The following is a 23502-nucleotide window of genomic DNA, read 5'->3' as shown; positions in this document are numbered from 1 at the left end:
TAATTTCCTACCGTAAATATGTCAAAGCTTAATTTATGCATTGCTAAGAACTTCATTCGGAACTTCAAAGGCAATTTTCTCAATATTTAGATTATTTCGAACTCACAGATTCCACATTTTTAAACACTTGTAGCTAAGCTATCCTTAAAAGCCATACATACATAAACTGAAAGGTTATTTATTCAGATTACAGATGATGTATAAATCTCAATTTAAAAAAATCTTACCTTTGTGACTGATTTTGTGGTCCAGGGTCACTTATGATGTTGAGGTGCATAATCTAATCATATTTTGCTTTAAACACTGATATTAGAGTTGGAGATGTTAAAATGTACCTTTTTTTTCCCCAAATATTAAAATAATGAGTGATAAGAAATAGCTGAGATACCTTATCAGATATATGTTTTATTTCATAAAAACATAAACAGAGCAGTAACTAATATTTCTGTCAAAGTAGCATTAACAACTGGCTTTAGTAGAGCTTATTCGTATTTCTCTCACAATTGTTTCATATCAAATCAAATTAAAAAGAGAAAAAAACACAAACCAACTCAACATGGTCAAGTCTGCAAGGTTCAAAACTAACAATTCTGAATCACATTTGTGAAATTAAATAAAGAAGTGATTTTATTTTTCTGTTGTATGAAATAATTCAGAGAGAAACTGCAATTATGGATGCAACTGAAAAAATATGTGGCACAAAAAAATATCACAAACAAAGAAAAATATTTACATAATATATCACCTGACAGAATAGGAAAAGAATCAATGAAAATCTGACTATATTATAATAACTGTGGGAAGGTGAGGTTTTGTTAAACATCTCATTTTGTACTTTTGTTTGTTTCAGCTAAATCATGAAAGGAGTTAACCCCATTAGAACGAGAGCCCATTCTAACCCAAACCCAAAGTCTTTACCGCTCACAGGGTCACAGAGGCATCAGAAGAGATGGAAAAGAGCCATGTTCATGCTGCTGCCTCACATCTTTGACTGAACAGCACCTCCACAACCTTGGGGTCAGCCAGGGTCGAAAGGTCACCCAGGTCCTTTTCATTGCGGGCGATTTGTCGCAGAACTCGGCGCATGATCTTACCTACAGGATGGGGGGGAGAGCTTAAGTTTAGAAGCAAAAGCAAAGACGTGGGGAAAATCTGAAAATGCAAAAATTAGATCTTAGTACCTGAACGTGTTTTGGGAAGCCCTGGAGCATTCTGGATGAAATCTGGCGTGGCAATTGGTCCGATCTTCTCCCTCACTAAATGAAAAACACATGTTAGTTAGCAGTGTTGGGGAAAGTTACTTTTAAAAGTAATGCATTACAATATTGAGTTACTCCCTTAAAAAGTAACTAATTACGTTACTTAGTTACTTTTTATGGAAAGTAATGCGTCATGCGTTACTTTTTAAATCTGGGCAGGGCTTGCTTGTTTGTTTTCTATTTTTGGCAAATGTAAAAGCCTTTTCACACCAAAAGCCTCAGGCTTAGAGAAAAGTCAATTGAAGTCTGTACAGTAGACCCCAGAAGAGTCATTTTTGCTTATTAGTATGGATAAATTGGATCATTGAAGGTTGACATCATTTAATAAAATGGGATTAAATACATAAAGGATATTTGTATTATTTAACATATTTAATTATTGCAGGTTTGCATTGAATTTCAGTTTTTGTTTATTTTGAGACATACTGTATCTGTTTTTTAGTGAGTGAGATTAATGCATGTTCACATTTATTCTAGAACTAAAGTAACACCAAGTTACAGTTTCTCTCAGCATGGGGACAGGAGAGCTTTTAATAGATAAATGGGGGGAAAAGTAACCGGCGTTACTTATTTGAAAAAGTAACTCAGATATTTTCTTGTCAATTAAAAAGTATTATTATTATGTAACTTGCGTTACTTGTAATGCGTATTAGTAAGTATAAAATAGATGCAGATTGTATTTTCTATCAGTATTTAATGTAATAATGACCCCTAACCTTTTCTCTTCAGCTCCTCCATGAGTGAGCGGTTGAACTCTTTGTGGTCTTTCAGAGTGACGAAGCAGTACAGACACTCTCCCTTCACTGCATGAGGCCGACTGACCACCGCCGCTTCAGCTACTGACGGGTGTTCGGACAGAGCCGCCTCCACTTCTGCTGTGCTCAACAAATGACCTGAGAGAAGAGACGAAGATGGGAATTAACACTACCGTTTAAAGATTTGAGGTCAGCATGATTGTACTTTTAAAGAAATTAAAACTTTTATTCGGCTGGGATGCATTAAATTAGTCATTAAAGTGCCAGTAAAGACATTTTATAATTTTACAAAAGATTTCTACTTCAGATCAAAGCGGTCCTTCCCCCCAAATATGAAACAGCACAACTGTTTTCAACATGTATCAATGTATCTTGAGCAGAAAATCAACATATTAGAATGATGTCTGAAGGAAACTAATATAGCGCCTGTAACCACTAGGTGGCAGCACTGAAAGACAATCTCAAAGTCTCACCAGAGACATTCAGCATGTCATCAATCCGGCCCGTGATCCAGTAATATCCGTCCTTGTCCCGCCTGCAGCCTGAGGAACCAAGGACACTCAGTTACAGTACATACATACTGACATATGATACAGCAACAGCTCATGCTGCAAATAGTGACCGCTGAAGTTTGGTGACTCTGCTAAAACAGCCACATGGTGACTGCTATGAAAAACTGAGCACACGACAAATACACATTAAAGGAGTAGTTCACTTTCAGAACAAACATTTACAGATAGTGTACTCACCCCCTTGTCATCCAAGATGTTCGTGACGTGTCTTTCTTTCTTCAGTCATAAGGCAATTATGTTTTTTGAGTAAAACATTTCAGGATTTCTCTTCATATAATGGACCTCTATGGTGCCCCCAAGTTTGAACCTCCAAAATGCAGCTTCAAAGGGCTCTAAATGATCACAGCAGAGGAAAAAAGGGTCTTATATAGCTAAACGATTGGTTATTTGCTATAAAAAAAAAAGACAATTTACATACTTTTTAACCTCAAATGCTCATTTTGTCTAGCTCGGCAAGACAAGCGTTTGAGATTAAAAAGTATATAAGTTGTAAATGTTTTTGAAATTATGAAAATAACTGATCGTTTCGCTAGATAAGACCCTTCTTCCTCGGCTGGAATCATTTAGAGCCCCTTGAAGCTACATTTTCAAAGTTCAAACTCGGGGGCACCATAGAAGTCCACTATTTGGAGAGAAATTCTGAAATGTTTTCCTCAAAAAACACCATTTCTTTACAACTGAAGAAAGAAAGACACGAACATCTTGTATGAAAAGGGGGTGAGTACATTATCTGTAAATTTTTGTTCTGAAAGTGATCTACTCCTTTAAATAACTGCATGTCATTCAGTCAGATTGCATTTTGGATGTAACCTGTGTAAAGTAAGGTATTATCTATGTAACTGCAGCTCAAAAGTTTGGGATCAGTACGATTTTTAATGTTTTTGAAAAAAACTCTCTTATGCTTATCAAAGTTCCATATATTTGATCAAAAATACAGACAAAAAGTAATATTGTGAAATATTATTGCAATTCAAAATAACAGTTTTTTTATTTTAATATACTATTTTTACTATTTTAATACTTAACATGCTAATTTAAATATAATTTATATCTGTGATGCAAAGCTGAATTTTCATCAGCCATTTAATCAGTTTTCAGTGTCACATGATCCTTCAGAAATCATTCTAATATACTGATTTATTACTTTTATTATCAATGTTGGAATCAGTTGTGCTTTTGGAACCTGTGATACTTTTTTCAGGATTCTTTGAGGAATAAAAAGTAAAAAATCTTACAAAATAATAAAAAGTCTTTACTTTCACTTTTATCAATTTGTTTTTATTATATTCTTTCACAGAGAGAACTTTGAATGAGATGTTTGTTACAAAAGGTTTATTTATCAAAGAATCCTAAAAAAAAGTATCACAGTTCCAAAAAAATACCAAGCAGCACAACTGTTTCCAACTCTGATTTCTGAAGGATCATGTGGCACTGAATACTGGAGTAATGATGCTGAAAATTGAGCTTTGCATCACAGGAATAATTATATTTTAAAGTATATTAAACTAGAAAACCACTATTTTAAATTGCATTAACATTTCACAATATTACTTCTTTTTCTCTGTAGATTTTAATCAAATAAACACAGCCTTGATGAGCAAAAAAATGTCCTTTAAAAAGCATTTAAAATCTTTTGAGCGGCAGTGTATATGATATATTTTGGCCAGAAAAAAATTATGTGACCCTGGACAACAAAACCAGCCTTAAGGGTCAATTTTTTTAAATTGAGATTTATACGTCATCTGAAAGCTGAATAAATAAGCTTTGCTTTGATAGGACAATATTTGGCTGATACAACTATTTAAAAAATCTGGAATCTGAGGGTGCAAAAAAATCTAAATATTGAGAAAATCGCCCTTAAAGTCCAAATAAAGTTATTAGCAATGCATATTAATTAAGTTTTAATATATTAATAGTAGGAATTTTACAAAATATCTTCATGGAACATGGTCTTTATTTAATATCCTAATTTTTTTTTTCCATTAAAGAAAAATCGATAATTTTGACCCATACAATGTATTGTTGGCTATTGCTACAAATGTACTTTTTTGCCATATGGATTTAAAGATGTAAGAGAATGTAACACGTGGTTCTATAAAAAGTAACAATATATCATAATCACATTTGCAATAATGTAACATTCCACTTTCAAAAGTAACATTCAGCAACACTGCATCTGATATGGATGTGTTGCTACATTACCATCTCCTGTCACATAATATCCTGGGAATTTTCTGAAGTAGGTGCTCTCGAATCGCTCCTGATTCCCGTACACACCCCTCATGATTCCCGGCCAGGGCTTCCGAAAAACCTGAGATCAAAACATCCATTTATAGTCCGAATAAACTCATGCAGCTTGGAAATAACAGCTGGAATATCTGCACCACTGCTTGATCTAAAACTAGGATGCAAATCTCACCAGGTATCCCTCCGCCTCGCCCTCTACTTCTTCTCCGTGTTCATTGAGAATAGCAGGCTGAACTCCAAAAAATGGGCAGGTCTGCATAGAGAGGACTCGTCAATATTAGAGTCTTATTTACAGTATAGTAAAATGAATGTAAGATATAAGTGAAGGTAAATTTAAGGAGACTTACAGCAGATCCAGGCTTCAGTGGTGTAGCAGCTGGAAGTGGAGTCAAAACATGGCCACCCTGCCGACACAAGAAAAGTTGAACTTATCAATTATGAATTGAGCATTTGTGTCTTTCATGCCACTTAAGGTAAAATGCTGATTTAAATGTGACCCTGCACCACAAAACCAGTCTTAAGTTGCACGGGAATATTGTATGGGTCAAAATTATCGACTTTTCGTTTATGCCAAAAACCATTTGGATATTAAGTAAAGATCATGTTCCATGAAGATATTTAAAAATGTTCCTACTGTAAATATATAAAAACGTAATCTTTGATTAGTAATATGCATTGCAAAGAACTTCATTTGGACAATTTTAAAGGTGATTTTCTCAATATTTCAGATTCCAGATTTTCAAATAGTTGCATCTCAGACAGAGATTGTCATATTGTCATTGAAAAGAACAGCATTTATTCAAAATATAAATCTTTTCTAACAATATAAGTCTTTACTATCACTTTTTTTATCAATTTAACACATCCATGGTGAATAAATATTAATTTATTTCAAAGAGAGAAAGAAAGAAAAAAAATATTGACCCCACACTGTAAACAGGGTGTTTATTGATACAAAAGTTTTCTATTTTAAATAAATGCTGTTCTTTTTAATGTTTTATTCATCAAAGAATCCTGAAAAAAAATATCACAGGTTACAAAAAAAGAAGAAAAAAAATAAAATAAATTAAGCAGATTCCAGATTTTTCAAATAGTTGCATCTCAGCCAAATATTGGCATATCCTAACAAACCATACATCAATGGAAAGCATTTTTAGTCAGCTTTCAGATGATGTATAAATCCTAATTTCAAAACATTTAACCTTGTGACTGGTTTTGTGGTCCAGGATCACAAATTGGTTTTTAGGTTTAACAAACTTGTGTCTTGGTTGGTTTTGATTGTTGTAAATGATTTGTGACCCTGGAGCACAAAACCAGTCTTAAGTCGCTGGGGTATATTTGTAGCAATAGCCAAAAATACATTATATGGGTCAAAATTATTGATTTTTCTTTTATGTCAAAAATCATTAGGAAATTAAGTAAAGATTATGGTCCATGAAGATTTTTTGTAAAATTCCTACTGTAAACCTATCAAAATGTAATTTTTGATTAGTAATATGCATTGCTAAGGACTTAATTTGGAGAACTTTAAAGGTGATTTTCTCAGTATTTAGATTTTTTGCACCCTTAGATTTCAGATTTTCAAATAGATTTATCTCGGCCAAATATTGTCCTATCCTAACAAACCATACATCAATAGAAAGCTTATTTATTGAGCTTTTATATGATGTTTATATCTCAGTTTTGTAAAATTTAACCTTATGACTGGTTTTGTGGTCCAGGGTCACATTTACCGTCTCTGTTTGCCAGAAGGTGTCGATAACTGGACAGCGCTGCTGACCCACAACATCATAATACCAAAGCCAAGCCTCTGGGTTTATGGGTTCACCAACCGTACCCAACACACGCAAACTGGACAGATCATACCTGAAACAGACAGATTAAGCCAAGATTACTCCGAAAAATTGTTTTCCACAGTACGGTGCGATATTATATCTGAAAATAGATCAATAGATGTCTGAAGCACAAACTGCATGACAGAAGGTAATTTTTCTAAAATAATTTTTGTCCAATAGGTGGCGCTAACAACCTTTTGATAGTGATAGTAAACACTGTATGAGCACTATCACACCACTGAGAGATGTGTTAGAGACTCGTCATCATACAATATAAATGTGTGAGTTCAACACCATCCACTTCTATCTAACCATTTCACAACAGCTGCTACCAGGTGGTAGAAGGACTAGGTGAACTGTTATACAATATCTTTAATAAGTTAAAACATTGTAAGATTTGAACGCAGTTCAATGATGGCTTTAGTTTTCTGAGGCCTCCAGCGCCCCCTGGAGGACACCTCTTTGTATAAAACAATAATAGCAATATTTATGTATGTATTTATGTGTTTTTATTTTTATGATAGTATTATTATTGTCATAACATGTTAACAATAATAATTGCTATTTTTATTTAATTTTATTTAACAATACTAATTGTTATTAATTAGTTTTTAAATACGTTTTAATACATTTTTTTTTAAGATTTTTCAAGATAAAAAAAATAATAATATTTGAACAAAAATTTTACAAATTATGTATAAGCTTGCCAGTGATGTATGGTTTGTTAGGAGAGGACTATATTTGTTTTAGATACAACTATTTGAAAATCTAAAAAGAAATCAAAATTTTGACAAAATCGCCTTTAAAGTTGTCCAAATGAAGTTCTCAGTAATGCATATTACTAATCAAAAATTAAGTTTTGTTATATTTACAGTAGGAAATTAACAAAATATCTTCATCGAACATTATCTTTATTTAATATCCTTATGATTTTTGGCATAAAAGAAAAATCAAGTGATACTTAAGACTGGCTTTTGTGGTCCAGGGTCACATTTATAATAGAAATTTTATAATTTATAATTTGTACTGTTATGGTTTACTTTTTTTTTCCCCTGAAAAAATATTAAGTTTTCTGTTAGGGTATGGTTTAGTTTACTAATAATTCAATAATTAGACTTCTTGTGTAATCAAAAAGATTTAAGATCATACTAAACAGTGTTTTTCGAAATTCAAAAACAAAAAAAGCTACGTTTTGGGGTTAGGTTTAGGGGGCTATAAAATATGTGACCCTGGACCACAAAACCAGTCATAAGTATCACCGTTATATTTGTAACAAAAGCCAAAAATTATTGGATGTGTCATGATTATTGATTTTTCTTTTAATGCCAAAAATTACCTATCAAGTTTGAGATTTTAGGCTTTTTGGTTTTTCATAAAGTGTTTTTTTTTTAGACTAGTGGAAAGAAAACATCCAAAAAACACTGTTAAGTGTTTCTTTTATAGCACTTTATCTATTTGTGTCAATAGATTTCAGTTACAATGCATTTTTTTTAAGGGCCGTTTTCTCAAAATGATTTTTGTCTCCTACACTGAGCCATAAATCTCAATTTCAGTAACACTTACACACAGCAAACTTGACATTTTTATTCCTGTCTATATCCTGAAGGTTTTTACAGAGGGATTTGTTCATAAATAATTTGCTTGATTTTATACATTTTATTCTCCAAAAAAATGGTAAAAAAAAAAAAATGTTTCCTGTCTGTTCTAGGTTTTTTTCTGAATCATGGCGACATGAGATACCCAACATTCGCTCTGTAAAAACTTTTGACTCTAATTTGTCAAAAGAAATAAAAAAAATTAAACAAGAATTTTTAAAACGGACTTCATCCAGTTTAGATTTTTGTACTAGAAATGTATGCAAATTAGCGCATATTTCATTAAATATTGCCTCATTTGCATATTTAAACCTAACATTTTAGAAAACTTGTAATACAAAAAATGTATGCAATTATCAATGTAATCAATCAACTGGGCAAGTAAGGTGATGACTATTAGTTATTTTGTTTACCCTATGCACCTCCAGTGTCTCGCCTTAAATAAAGTTTATGTTCCATGAAGATATTTTGAACATTTCCTACCGTAAATATATCAAAATGTAATATGCATTGCTAAGAACTTCATTTGGACAACTTTAAAGACTTTTTGCACCCTCAGATTCCAGATTTTCAAATAGTTGCATCTCGGCCAAATATTGGCCTATCCTAACAAACCATACATCAATAGAAACTTATTTAGTCAGCTAGATATAACCATATAGTGTGTGTGTGTGTGTGTGTGTGTGTGTGTGTGTGTGTGTGTGTGTGTGTGTGTGTGTGTGTGTGTGTGTGTGTGTTTGTTTTTGTGACATATCAGGACACAAATTTGTGTAATAACATGGGTATGACATAGGTATTACAAGGAGAGGGTGACTTATGAGGACATTGCCCATGTCCCCACTTTTCAAAAGGCTTATAAATCATACAGAATACGTTTTTTTGAGAATGTAAAGATATGCACAGTCTCCTGTGAGGGCTAGGTTTAGGTGTAGGGAAGGTGTAGGGTGATAGCAAATATCGTTTGTACAGTATAAAAACCATTACGTCTATGGAATGTCCCCACAATTCACAAAAACAAACATGTGTGTGTGTGTGTGTGTGCTTACCTCTGCAGTGGTTCTCTCCCGTATTTCATCAGCAGTCTAATAGCAGTGGGTGCGGTGTAGAACTTAGACACTGCGTATTTCTGAATTATTTCCCACAGTCGGCCCACATGAGGATACACCGGTACACCTTCAAACTACCACACACATGATAAATATTAGATCAAACTGGCTTCATATATTTGGAAATGACAGTAAAGGCTATGCTGAATATTGCTGAAACAAGTTTGCAATTTACCAATTTGTGCATGTAAATATTCTGCATTATATGTCTTACCAGCACGCTGGTGGCTCCATTGGCTAACGGGCCGTATGTGATGTAGGAGTGGCCTGTTATCCAGCCAATGTCTGCTGTGCACCAGTAAACGTCATCATGGTGATAATCGAAAACATATTTGAAGGTCAGTGATGTATAGAGCATATAGCCAGTGACGGTGTGAACCACCCCCTGTACAGAAATGAAGGAATGAATCAATGAAATTAATACTCACATACTGCTTAATGCACACTGTGCAGTATATGCTGTATGCTGCCTATAATTAGGTTTTTAATTATTGTCACATTAGTTCAGTAAGTGGTGTCCAGCTAACATATTGAAATAAATATTGCTATATTTTGCCATTTTAAAACATTTTTGGCAAGAATATCTTAACTTTTAGCGATGCACATTTTAGTATGGCTATTCCATGCATAAAGAAAATTGGCATGCTGTGCATAGTATACATGAGCAGCAGTGTAACACAAGTTATGTAATAAGATTACTTTTTCAATGCATTACTTTTTCATTGACAAGAAAATACCCCCCCTCCCCCATTTATTGATTAAAAGCTCTCTTGTCCCTATGTTGATAATTGTGAGTCAGATGTTACTTTAGTTCTAGAGTAAATGTGAACATGCATTAATTCATCTCACTCACTAAAAAAACAGCTACAGTATGTCTCAAAATAAACAAAAACAGTGAAATTCAATGCAATAATTAAATGTTAAATATCATAAATATCCTTTATGTATTTAATCCCATTTTATTAACCGACGTCTTTGCTGCCGACCCTCGATGATCCAATTCATCCATGCTAATAAGCAAAAATTACTCAAGATAATCTAACATTTGTTTTTCTTTTTTTTTATTATTGCTGAAGAATTGACATTTTTTCTTCTGCGGTCTACTGTACAGACATCAATTTACTTTTCTCTGAGCCTGAGGCTTTTGATGTGAAAAGCTTTCACATTTGCCAAAAATAGAACTTTTTGTATTAAAAACAAACAAGCAAGCCTTGCCTAGATTTGAAAAGTAACTCAAAAGTAACGTAACGCACTACTTTCCATAAAAAGTAACTAAGTAATGTAATTAGTTACTTTTTTAGGGAGAAACTCAATATTGTAATGCATTACTTTTAAAAGTATATTTCCCCAACACTGATGAGCAGTATGGTAGTATGCCGTTTTAAACAACCTTGATGATCTTAATGCACATTGCTTTGCATTGATTTTTTTTTTCAATTGCATGTATGTGTTTACATACACTAGTGTTCAAAAGTGGGGTCAGTAAGAATTTTTTATGTTTATGAATTAAGTCTCTTATGCTCACCAAATCTGCATTTATTTCAAAATTGTGAAATATTATTAGAATTTAAAATAACTGTTTTCTGTGTGAATATATTATAAAATGTAAGTTATTTCTGTGATCAAAGCTGAATTTTCAGCATCATTATTCTAGTCTTCAGTATCACATGATCAGAAATCATTTTAAAATGCTGATTTGCTGCTCAAGTAACATTTCTAAATATTATCAATGTTAAAAGCAGTTATGCTGCTTCATATTTTTGTGGAAAGATTTTTTTTTCAGGATTATTTGATAAATATAAAGTTCAAAACAACAGCATTTATTTGAAACAGAAATCAGTTGTAACATTATAAATGTCTTTACTGTCACTTTTGATCAATTAAATGCATCCTTGCTGAGTAAAAGCTGAAATAAAAGTACTGACCTGAACTTTTGACCTTTAGTGTTTGTATGGACTGAATGTAACACTTCTATATTTTAAATTCTAGGTGAAGGGTCCCTTGCCTTAGGTTTTCCAGTGGAGCCGCTGGTGTAAAGTATGAAGAGAGGATCTTCTGAGTCCATCCACTCTGGTTCACATTTGTCTGAAACACCATCCATCAGATCATCCCACCAGATGTCACATGATTCATCCCATGGGGTCTGGAGCAAACACACACACACAAGAGACAATAGATTGGTCATTAATTGAAGTGCTGGTGGATATGTTTATTTTTCCTGCTAGAAAAGCATCATATACTGTAAGTAGTCCATACAACTCGATCATTTGACCAACCTGTAGTTTGTTGGAAGCATCACTGCTTGTTCTGAAAGCATGATGTTTGACCACCACACACTTCTGAACACACAAGGCCATGCTGAAGGAGACAGAGATCACATTACATACATAAAAAAAACATTTAAGAGTAAAAAATGTTGTGCGAATTAACTGGGATGATTCTAGGATGCTGTGGGTGGTTGCCAATGATTATATGTGACCCTGGACCACAAAACCAGTCATAAGAGTACATTTTTTGAAATTGAGAATTATGCATCATCTGAAAGCTGAATAAACAAGCTTTCCGTTGATGGTTTGTAAGGATAGGACAATATTTGGCTGAGATACAACTATTTGTAATTTCTATTCATAAATCTGAAATCAGAGGGTGAAAAATAATCTAAATATTGAGAAAATCGCCTTAAAGGTGTCCAAATGTCTCAAAAATTAAGTTTTGATATATAATGCCACTAAAAAGTTTGGAATGAGTAAGATTTTTAATGTTTTTTAAAAGATTCTTACATGCTCATCAAGGCTGCATTTACTTGATCAAAAATGCTGAATAAAAATCACAGTTTAAAATAATGGTGTTCTAAATTAATATATTTTAAAATATAATTTATTCCTGTGATGCAAAGCTGAATTTTTATCAGCCATTACTTCAGTTTTCAGTGTCACATTATTCTTCAAAAATGATTCTAAAATGCTGATTTATTATTAGAATTATTCAATGACAGAAACAGTTGTGCTACTATGTATGTGTTTTTGGAACCTGTGATTCTTTTATCAGGATTCTTGATAAATAAAATGTTAAAAAAGAACAGCATTTATTCTAAATCGAAATATTTTCTAACAATATGTCTTTGCTATCACTTTTTATCAACTTAACCCATCCTTGGTGAATAAAAGTATTAATTTCTTTCAAAAAAAGAAAGAATAAAAATGTACTGACCTCAAACTTGATTTATATTTAGTTTATATTGTTACAAAATATTTCTATTTAAAAAATATATATTTTTAAACTTTAAACTTTTTTTGTTAAAAAATCACAGGTTCCAAAAACATATTAAGCAGCACGACTGTTTGCAACACTGATAATAAATCAGCATATTAGAATGATTTCTGAAAGATCATGTGACACTGAAGACTGGAGTAATGATGCTGAAAATTCAGCTTTGTAAACTGCGAAAAATGCTTTTTTTACTTAGATTTTTGTCTTGTTTATTTTTGTCTCAGCTAAAATGTCTAAAAATTCTTAAATCAAGAAGGATTTTCTAGACAAGTAAAAAAAAATCAAAATTAAGTGCGTTTTTGCATGAAACAAGCAAAATAATCTGCCAATAGGGTAAGAAAAATAATCTTGTTTTCTGTTTGAAATAAGATTTTTTTGCTTACCCCATTGTCAGATTATTTTGCTTGTTCTAAGCAAAAAAGACATAAAATGTTGACTTGTTTTTTCTGAAAACAAAATAATTTGTACTCTTCTAGAAAATCCTTCTGGATTTAAGCATTTTTAGATATTTTGACTGGAAACAAGACAAAAAATCTAATTAAGAAAAGCATTCTTTTGCAGTGTATCACAGGAATAAATTACATTTTAAAATATATTCACAAAAAAAGCAATTTTAAATTGAAATAATTTCAAAATATTTTTGATCAAACTTGATGAGCATTAGAAACGTCTTTAAAAAACATAAAAAAATCTTACTGATCCCAAACTTTTGAGCGGCAGTGTATTTACGGTAGCAAATGTACAAAATATCTTCATGGAACATGATCTTTAATTAATATCCTAATGATTTTTGGCATAAAAGAAAAATCTATCATTTTGACCTGTAAAATGTATTTTTGGCTATTGCTACAAATATACCCCTGCGACTTAAGACTGGTTTTGTGGTCCAGGGTCACATTTGCAGTTGCTAGTTTTTAGAGTTTTTTTGTACATTTCTGAGCTCATATGTATGAATAATAATAGTAATGTTTGCACAGATGTTCTCATTATGCCATTATGTCATTTATTGAGTAATGCCATCAATATTCATGAATCAATCATAGAATCATCATTCAGTCACATGTTACTCAATTCTCACCCATGTTACATGCTTTCTGTTTGCTCTATTATGCATATGTCTCATTTACCACGTTGCCATGGTGACATGAAGCAAAGGGTTCCAAACTGTGCTGTTGCCTGGCAACCTCCGACAGTCTCTGATTGGGTGAGTGCTCCAGTGTGTGTGTGTGTGTGTGTGTGTGTGTGTGTGTGTTAGTAATAGACGGGTGAGAGGTTGATGTAAACAAAGGTTCCTCTGATAGTGAAAAGCAGCAGAGAGGGATGTACCTCTCCTTACAGCGCTCCAGAGCTTCAGATGCAATCTTCTTTAGATTGATCAGTTTGTCACCTCTGTAAACACCATCTGTAGGACACACACACACACACACACACACACACACACACACACACAGACACACACACACACACACACACACACACACACACACACACACACACACACACACACACACACACACACAGAGCAAACACATGAGATAGGAAGACAAAGAAAGATGAGGAGAAAGATAGACTGTAGGATGATGCACAGGATTTTATCAGTGCTTTAGGAAACAAAGTGTACCAGGTTGGTAACAGGTTGCTGGAATGAGCAGTAATATTGCATTAACATTAGTTAGAATCTGCAAAATTTCAATTATTTTACTAAAATAAGACGGATCATACAAAATGCATGTTCTTTTTTTAATTAAGACTGACCTAAATAAGATATTTCACATAAAAGATATTTATATAGTCCACAAGAGAAACATACACATGATTCTTAATACTGTAGTTTTTTGTTTAGTGATAATTGTTTATGAGTTCCTTGTTTGTCCTGAACATTTAAACTGCCCGCTGTTCTTTAGAAAAATCCTTCAGGTTTCACAAATTCTTTGGTTTTTCAGCATTTGTGTGTATTTGAACCCTTTCCAACAATGACTGTGTGATTTTGAGATCCATCTTTTCACACTGAGGACAACTGAGGGACTCATATTCAACTATTACAGAAAGTTCAAACACTCACTGATGCTCCAGAAGGAAAAACAATGCATTAAGAGCCAGGGGTGAAAACTTTTGAACAGAATGGAGACGTGTAAATTTTTCTTATTTTGCTTAAATATCATATTTTTTTCATTTAGTACTGCCCTTCAGAGGCTACAAAATATACTTACATTTTTCCCAGAAGACAAAATAAGTTACATTTACCCTGATCTTCATATTCAAAAAGTTTTCACCCCCCTCTTAATGCATAGTTTTTCCTTCTGGAGCATCAGTGAGTGTTTGAACCTTCCGTAATAGTTGCATACGAGTCCCTTTGTTGTCCTCAGTGTGAAAAGATGGATGTCAAAATCATACAGTCATTGTTGGAAAGGGTTCAAATACACAAAAATGCTGGAAAACCAAAGAAATTGTGGGACCTGAAGGATTTTTCTGAAGAAGACAGCAGACAGTTTAACTGTTCAGGACAAACAGGGGACTCATGAACAACTATCACTAAACAAAAAAAAAAAAACACAGCTGTGGATCATTCGGGTAACAACACCGTATTGAGAATCAAGTGTATGCAAACTTTTGAACAGGGTCATTTTTATAAATTCAGCTGTAATTTTCTATTGTGTACTATGTAAACGTCTTTAATGTGAAGTATCTTATTTAGGTCAGTACTAAATAAAAAATAACATGCATTCTGTATGATCCTTCTTATTTTGCTTAAATAAATGTAAATAAATGTAAACTTTTGACCTCAACTGTATACACACACACACACACACACACACACACACACACACAGGATTTCCAGTGCTATAAACTCCACCTCACATCTCACGTCACATTATCTCTGGTTATCACTTACTGTATTTCCAGCTTATCTGTAACAGGTCATTGTTAGTTCATCTACTAAACAAACCCAAGAAACATACAGTGAGTCTAAACACACAGATCTAGACCTCTACCATAAAACAATTAATGTTACCTGCTGTTACCAGGATGTTGCACTGAGCATCCATGATCCTCTCACACAAAGACTCAGACGAGAAACCTGCAAACTGAATAAGAAAGACATAAGAGAGGTAGATGTTTCTGCATCTACTTTTATCTTTATTTCTCAACTTAAGTAATATGGATATCTGAGGAACAAAAATAAATTATTAGAATAACAGTTGGCTGAAATGGGGTCATCATCAAACATAAAAATAGGCTTTGATATCAGATACAAGCTACCCTTGAAAGCACTTCAGAGTTATTTTTAACACCATCTACAACCTTTACATGGCTAAAGAAGCTTGGTGGGCAGAAATAGTCTTGGCAGGATATACGAGGCTATACTGATTTCATGCATATCAACGATACCATGCTAAATACTGACCCGAGTTTAAACTCTCCTTCAGACTATCCTCGACAGACGCTATAAAGCTTAAAGGAGCAGTTCACCCGAAACATTAAAATTTGCTGAAAATGTACTCAAGCCATCTAAGATGTGGATGAGTTTATTTCTTTATTAGATTTGGTTATCTTATCTAGCGAAACGGTTGGTCATTCTCTAAAAAATGTACAATTTATATACTTTTTAACCTCAAATGCACATCTTGTCTAGCTCTGCGTTGTGCATGCGTACTCTATGTACTCCGGTTCAATACAGTTGGGGTATGTCGAAAAACTCACATCTCATTTTTTCCTCCAACTTCAAAATCATCCTACATCACTGCAGAAGTACCAACCCTGTGTTTACAAAGTGAACATGCAAAGAAGGTCAAACGCCTTTAAAAAAAATGGTAAAACAGCGATGTAGGGCAATTTTAAAGTTGGAGGAGAAAATGAGAGGGGAGTTTTTCGACATACCCTAACTGTCTTGAACCGGAGTACACAGAGTATGCATGTGCATCGCAGAGCTAGACAAGACATGCATTTCAGTTTAAAAAGTATAGAAATTGTACATTTTGTTAAGAAAATGACCAGGCGTTTAATAAGACCCTTTGTCCTTGGCTGGGATTGTTTAGAGCCCTTTGAAGCTGCATTTTAACTGCATTTTGGAAGTTCAAACTCGCGGGCTCCATAGAAGTCCACTATATGGAGAGAAATCCTGAAATGTTTTCCTCAAAAAATTATAATTTCTTCTCGACTGAAAAAAGAAAGACGTGAACATCTTGGATGACAAGGGAGTGAGTGAATTATCTGTACATTTTTGTTCTTGAAGTCAACTTCTCCTTTAAGCATTACATTTCTTGCTCACCAATGGATCCTCTGCAGTGAATGGGTGCCGTCAGAATGAGAGTCCAAACGGCTGATAAAAACATCACAATAATCTTCAAGTAATCCACACCACTCCAGTCCATCAGTTAATGTCTTGAGAAGTGAAAAGCTGTGCATTTGTAAGAAACGAATCCATCATTAGAACCTTTTTAACTTCAAACCGTCACTTTGGCCATAATCCATAATAACGCTTCCTCCAGTGAAAAATTTGTCCTGTTGACTCTCACATCAAAATCCACCCACATATTTGTTTAGAGCTGTTTTGGACTGTTTTCACTTGTAACAGTGTTTGATCTGTGTAGATTTCTTTCCTGATTCAAGGTGACTTTTTCACTTTTTCAAGCAATATTATGGATTCTGGACTTGCATTTTAGTCAGAAGCAATGGTTTAAAGTTAAAAATGTCTTAATGATAGATTTGTTTCTTACAAACACACAGCCTTTGTCTTCTCAAGATGTTAACTGATGGACTGGAGTGGTATGGATTACTTGTGAATTATTGTGATGTTTTTATCAGCTGTGTGGTCTCTCATTCTGACGGCACCCATTCACTGCAGAGGATCCATTGGCGAGCAAGTGATGCAATGCAAAATTTCTCCAAATCTAATGAAGAAACAAACTCATCTCTTTCTTGGATAGTCTCAAGTTGGGTACATTTTCAGCATACCAGTCCTTTAAAACCCAACAATAATTCTATAACTCACCACTATCGAGTGAACAGCCCCGATTCTAGCACAGGCCAGCATTGTGTACACCAGCTCTGGAATCATGGGTAAGTAGATGGCCACTCTGTCTCCTTTCTTCACACCTGGAGCACAGAAATAAGCATCAATGTAAATGTGAAAGCATTAGTGAAAATACTCACATATGCATGTCCGAGATTCAGACTGAACGCAATAATATCGCATTTGCATTCTAGAAAAGCTGACCAAAGGAAGATGATGGTCTTACCCAACAGCTTCAATGCATTGGCACATCGGCACACATTTCTCAACAGCTGGTTGTAGGTGATGGTCTGGTGATGATCAGGTGAGTTTCCCTCCCTGCAGGAAAGATATTAAACCATTTGGAAATAATGGATTCATGGCCATCATTATGCAATACAGTGTGCTGGCAAATTGAACATACCTTATTGAACACATTAAGCACATAAATCCACAAATTACTCTGTTTCAAATGATTTTGCAATTCCAGAAAGTCTGAGAAATTATTGTGAAAATGCTTTTATTTTGCATTTAATATGTCATTACAAATTATATTATCAGTAATTTGAGTGAAAAGTTGAATGCAGCGTTTTTAATGTTAACTAAATTAACATTCATTAATAAATTCAACATTATTAACATTTAAAGTGAAAATGTTGCATTGGAAAATCAATTCAATAAATAAGATTAAGTGCTAAAATGAATATAACTTAAATAAAAATAAAAAAATAATATTACTAATTTGTGAGCCTGGACCAGTCATAAGTGTCAATTTTTGAAATGTTTGAGGTTTTATCTGATTTCTGATATCTGATTTATCTGTTTTATCTTTATCTGAAAGCTGAATAAATAAGCTTTTTATTGATGTATGGTTTGTTAGGATATGACAAATATTGGCAGAGATACAACTATTTAAACATCTGTAATCTGAGGGTGCAAAAAAATCTAAATATTGAGAAAATCACCTTTAAAGTTGTCTAAATTAAGTTCTTGGCTATGCATATTACTAATCGAAATTATGTTTTGATATTTTACAGTAGGAAATTGTTAGGTAAGTTACTCTAAAAAAGTCATGTATTACTAGTTACTATTACATCTTTAACAATGTAATTAGATTACTGTACAAATTACTCTCTCCAAAAAGTATTACTTTCTAAATCCCGTAGAAACCTCGACAAGTTAATGATACAAGGATAGACATGAAACAGTTATTTTAATTCTTTCAAATAAACATTAGATAACTACATAAATTATTCTGGTCACCCTTTAGATTAGGGTCCAATTCTCACTGTTTACAGTATTTACTATTAAATTACAGTAACTATATAAATATAAATATAAAAAAGTCATAAATTACCAAAGTGCATAACAAAATTACACAAATTAAATTGAAAATAAAGTTCAGAAAATATGAATAAAATTCTAAATATTAATAAATGCTAAAATAGTGTATAAATAATACTAACATAACACTGTCTAAAACAAAATAAATATTTTTAAAACATATTTTAACAAATTTTAGCATGCATTTGACAATGTCTCACCCAGTTTGCTTAACAATTGCATTATTATTAATTTGCTCCAAAAGCAAAAAAAAAAAAAAAAAAAAAAAAAAAATCTCAGTTTGAATCATTTAATCACATTTGAATCATCATTTTATTCCATAAATGTGTTGTTTTACAATCCTAAAACTTTTTATTCCCACACTGACATCAGACTTTGATTGTCTATGTGGTCTCAGACTTTTGGACCCCATTCAACGTGTCTCATTTTTACAGGAATAGGGTTGTACTTTGGCATTGCTGCCTCCATTAGATTTGGATGTCCATCAGCTGTTAGTTTGGCCAGTGGGCTTTATTTATTGTACAAGTCAATTAAATAGATTGTAATATGGCAACATGCCTTGTTAAAATACACTTTAGGCTCAAATTTGTACATTTGTTTCTGCTTGTTTAAGCAGAAATAGGCTGATAGCTGCTGTGTGAATTCATGCAACACAGGGACCACTGTGACAACGCAAATCGCCATAAAAGCTTTCAGCCTCAGTTTACTGTGCAACTGCACCTGGCCGTCCAAAAAAGGAAAGACTGTGATGGACCGCTGACAAGATGAACAGTTTTTAAGCTAAGCGACCTCTTAGGAATGAATAGATGGCAGCATAATGAATGGATGCTGACCTCAAGAGGCTGCACATTGCATGTTTTGTATTACATAATAAAGGCCCCATATGTTTAATTATATGTAGTGTCCATATTGCTTTTAAGAGCCTGTGTGAAATCCTGTGTCCTCCATTAGCACTTGATGGTTAATGTCTAACTGAAGTGTCGCCTCAGCATGGCTTGCATGCTTCGCTTCTTGGCGTTTGTTGGGAGACTCATTGCCAAAACCACCTCATGTAACGTGCCAGACAGAGACAGTCTAGACTATAGACTAAAAGAACTACAGCTACAGGAATCTGTCCTTATAATACGCTTCTGTTCACCCATGCAAACCTGTTCATTTGATAGTAAAGGGTCAATTTTTAAAAATTAAGATTTATGCATCATCTGAAAGCTGAATAAATAAGCTTTCCATTGACATATATATGATAAAATCTGAAAAAAATAAATAAAATGAAAAAAATTAAAAATAAAAATATAAATCTGAGCACTGCAAAAAATGCTTTTCTTACTTCGATTTTTTTGTCTTGTTTCCAGACAAAATATCTAAACATTCTTAAATCAAGAAGGATTTTCTAGACGAGTAAAAAATAATGTCTTATTTTCAGAAAAAACAAGTCAAAATTAAGTGTGTTTTTGCTTGAAACAAGCAAAATAATCTGCCAATGGGGTAAGAAAAATAATCTTGTTTTCAGTTTGAAATAAGATTTTTTTTCTTACCCCATTGGCAGATTATTTTGCTTGTTCTAAGAAAAAAATCACTTAATTTTGGCTTGTTTTTTTCTGAAAACAAGAAAATCATTTTTACTCGTCTAGAAAATCCTTCTTGATTTAAGAATTTTTAGATATTTTGGCTGGAAACAAGACAAAAAATTGAAGTAAGAAAAGCATTTTTTGCAGTGAGGGTGCAAAGAGAAAATCTAAATATTGAGAAAATCGCCTTTAAAGTTTTTATAGCAATGCATATTACTAATGAAAAATTAAGTTTCAATATATTTATGGCAGGAAATGTACTAAATATCTTCATGGAACATGATCTTTACTTAATATCCTAATGATTTTTGGCATAAAATAAAATTCGATAATTTTGACCCATGCAATATATGGATTGCTATTGCTACAAATACCTGTTTACCTGTGCTATTTACATTTTGCATATTGACCCACAATCTTAAGAAAGAAAAACATGTATTTTGCTTTAATAATAACGATATTAACAACAATATTAATGACAATTATTATTAATAATATTTTTTTTATTGAAATATTAAAATATGCCATTGCTAATAAATTTAAATAAATAAGATTAAGTACTAAAATTATTAAAATTTAAATAAAAAAATAAAAAATAGACATTTTATATATAATATTACTATAATAATATTAAATAAATAGAAATATTTGAAAACAAAAACTAATAAATGACAAAAGTGCAAAATAAAATTACTCAAATTTAATTGAAAACTGAAATAAAAAAAGCTAATTCTAAATATTAATAAAGGCTAAAATAGCACATAAATAATACTAACATCACACTGTTTTAAACAAAATAAATCTTTAAATTATGTTTAAAACATACTTCAACAAATTTTAACATGCATTTGATAACATCTCACCATTTTTCCTTAACAACTGCATTATTTGCTCTAATAATAATAATATATTTTTATTTATATATTACAATATATAATATATATTTAATTATTTAATAATTTATTTAATAAAATTGTGTGTGTGTGTTTATATATATATATATATATATATATTTAAAGCGTATATATTATTTTGTATATTATTTAAATAATATTATATATATATAAAAATAAAAATATAATATAATATAAAAAAATACAAATAATAAAATATTTGTAATATTAAAAAATGCACAATATATGTAATAATATGCATATATGTTTAGTAATAAAATATGCACAATACAGTTTTAATGTCTACACAAATAATTTGGGGTTAAATATGACCTGAATACCTTTTTGTGAGATTCACTCTGTTAGAATATGGTTAAATAGCGAAATGACTGATATATGACTTTAGTTCTGTATAACAGCAGTTACATGACACCCTCTTGTTCCAAAAGACTATTAATACTTCACAGCATACCTAACATGACAACAACGTTGCTGAACCATGTCACCCGCATACAGTTTGACATCAAGCCAATATTAAATCCCTTTGATTATATATTGGAAACAGTCAGAGATGTTCACAAGAGGTCATCAGGAATGAACATTTAGATGACTTCTCATCTATCATTCATGCAATTCTTACAGGAACCATCTTATCACAATTTACAATATGTAATCAGAGTGTTATGTGTTAATCGATGTCAAACACAGGCGATAAGGTTCAATAAAACTCATAATAATCTGTCTAGAAGAACAGGAGCTTCTGCCAAATATGTAAATACTTATAAAATCATATTTCCAACATTAAAAGTACATATTAAACCTATTGCATTAACTATAAATAATTATATTTATAATGATAAATAATTGCATATATTTATGATATATAGATTTATTTATTTATGATAACTTTTAACATTACAAGTACATATTAAACTTTGCGCAAATGCATTAACTATAAATAGTTAAATTTATAATGATAAATAATTGTAGATATTTATGATCACGTTGCAAATCCTTTTGCAGCAGGGCTCAAATGCATCTATGCAACTATTAAATCAGATCAAGAATGCATTATGTGCATCACTTCAGCACAGTAAAAGCATGTTAGATTACCAGTAATAAGCCACTTTCTCTCCGAGGTTCCTCTCGTGCACATTTCTGTCAAGGACGTTGTAGCAAATGTTGGTTTTTGCTCCCTCCATGAACTTGATGTAAATGTTCCCCTTGTTGACATCAAAGTTATACTGCAGCATCGGCCCTGACGCCGGCTTCTTCCAGTAAAACTCTTGAGCGACATCAGCCCAGAACTCTGCAATGCATGTCAAATCAACACTTTTGATGCATTATCTTACACATTTATATGCATGCACCGTTTTACAATACCTTCAGGCTCTTCTGTAGACTTTTTGTACAAGGCGAGATATGCATCAAAGTCTGGCACATGTGCATCAGTGAACAGGCCGTCGGATGGATGGTATGTCTTCTCCTCCGGCTCCTGAGGTCCTGGAATGACCCTGTTGGTGGAGTCTGAAACAGGAGACATTTGTCAATCTGTATGGTCTTTGTCTGTATGGATGTCAGTCAGTGGATGAAGTGGTTTATTGTGGCTGTGCATGTGGTGTCCACCCTTTAATCATGCCCAGTCTGCTCAGCACCGCCTCCACCAATCAGACCGCTCCGTTCAGCACTCCTACTTTTCTATTGGCTGAGCGGCTGCTCGGCTGCTGATCCCACTGCAGAGGGAGGCGCAGCACGAGTCTGACGGGTGATCTGCATGTTTACTGAAATACACACACACACACACACACACACACACATAACATTATTTGGCTGCCATAATGAGGACATACCATTGACTTCATATAAGGCTAGCTGTAATGACAACAAACTAACACACACTCACTAAAAGAGTTATTTACTTATGAAAACTTTTCACAATTGTAACTGAAGAAATGAAAAGAGTACACTACCAGTCAAAAGTAAAAAAAAAAAAAAAAAAAAACTTTTTTAAATTTGAAATGTAAAGGTGCATAACAAATTACTAAAATTTAATTGAAAACTGAAA

General features: G+C 32.8%; 1 protein-coding gene across 1 annotated transcript; it reads right to left on the bottom strand.

Annotated features, from left to right (window-relative positions):
• Positions 1-380: 380 nt before the first annotated feature.
• Positions 381-23040, bottom strand: LOC141343643 (acetyl-coenzyme A synthetase, cytoplasmic-like). The gene is made up of 18 exons (XM_073848221.1): positions 22821-23040; positions 22551-22746; positions 17880-17971; positions 17633-17736; positions 15653-15725; positions 13966-14041; positions 11646-11727; positions 11375-11512; positions 9584-9754; positions 9310-9443; positions 6567-6699; positions 5181-5237; positions 5006-5086; positions 4789-4897; positions 2488-2556; positions 1976-2152; positions 1182-1256; positions 381-1094 (listed from the first exon to the last, which is right to left on the bottom strand). The coding sequence occupies exons 1-18, from the start codon at positions 22978-22980 to the stop codon at positions 967-969; spliced, it is 2055 nt and encodes a 684-aa protein (XP_073704322.1). The 5' UTR covers positions 22981-23040; the 3' UTR covers positions 381-966.
• Between the last annotated feature and the right edge of the window lie 462 nt (positions 23041-23502).

The sequence above is a fragment of the Garra rufa genome, chromosome 10 (genome assembly GCF_049309525.1).
Source record: "Garra rufa chromosome 10, GarRuf1.0, whole genome shotgun sequence".
Taxonomy (NCBI): domain Eukaryota; kingdom Metazoa; phylum Chordata; class Actinopteri; order Cypriniformes; family Cyprinidae; genus Garra; species Garra rufa.
Note: the sequence above shows the minus strand (reverse complement) of the source record. Positions and strands in the feature narration are given on the sequence as shown.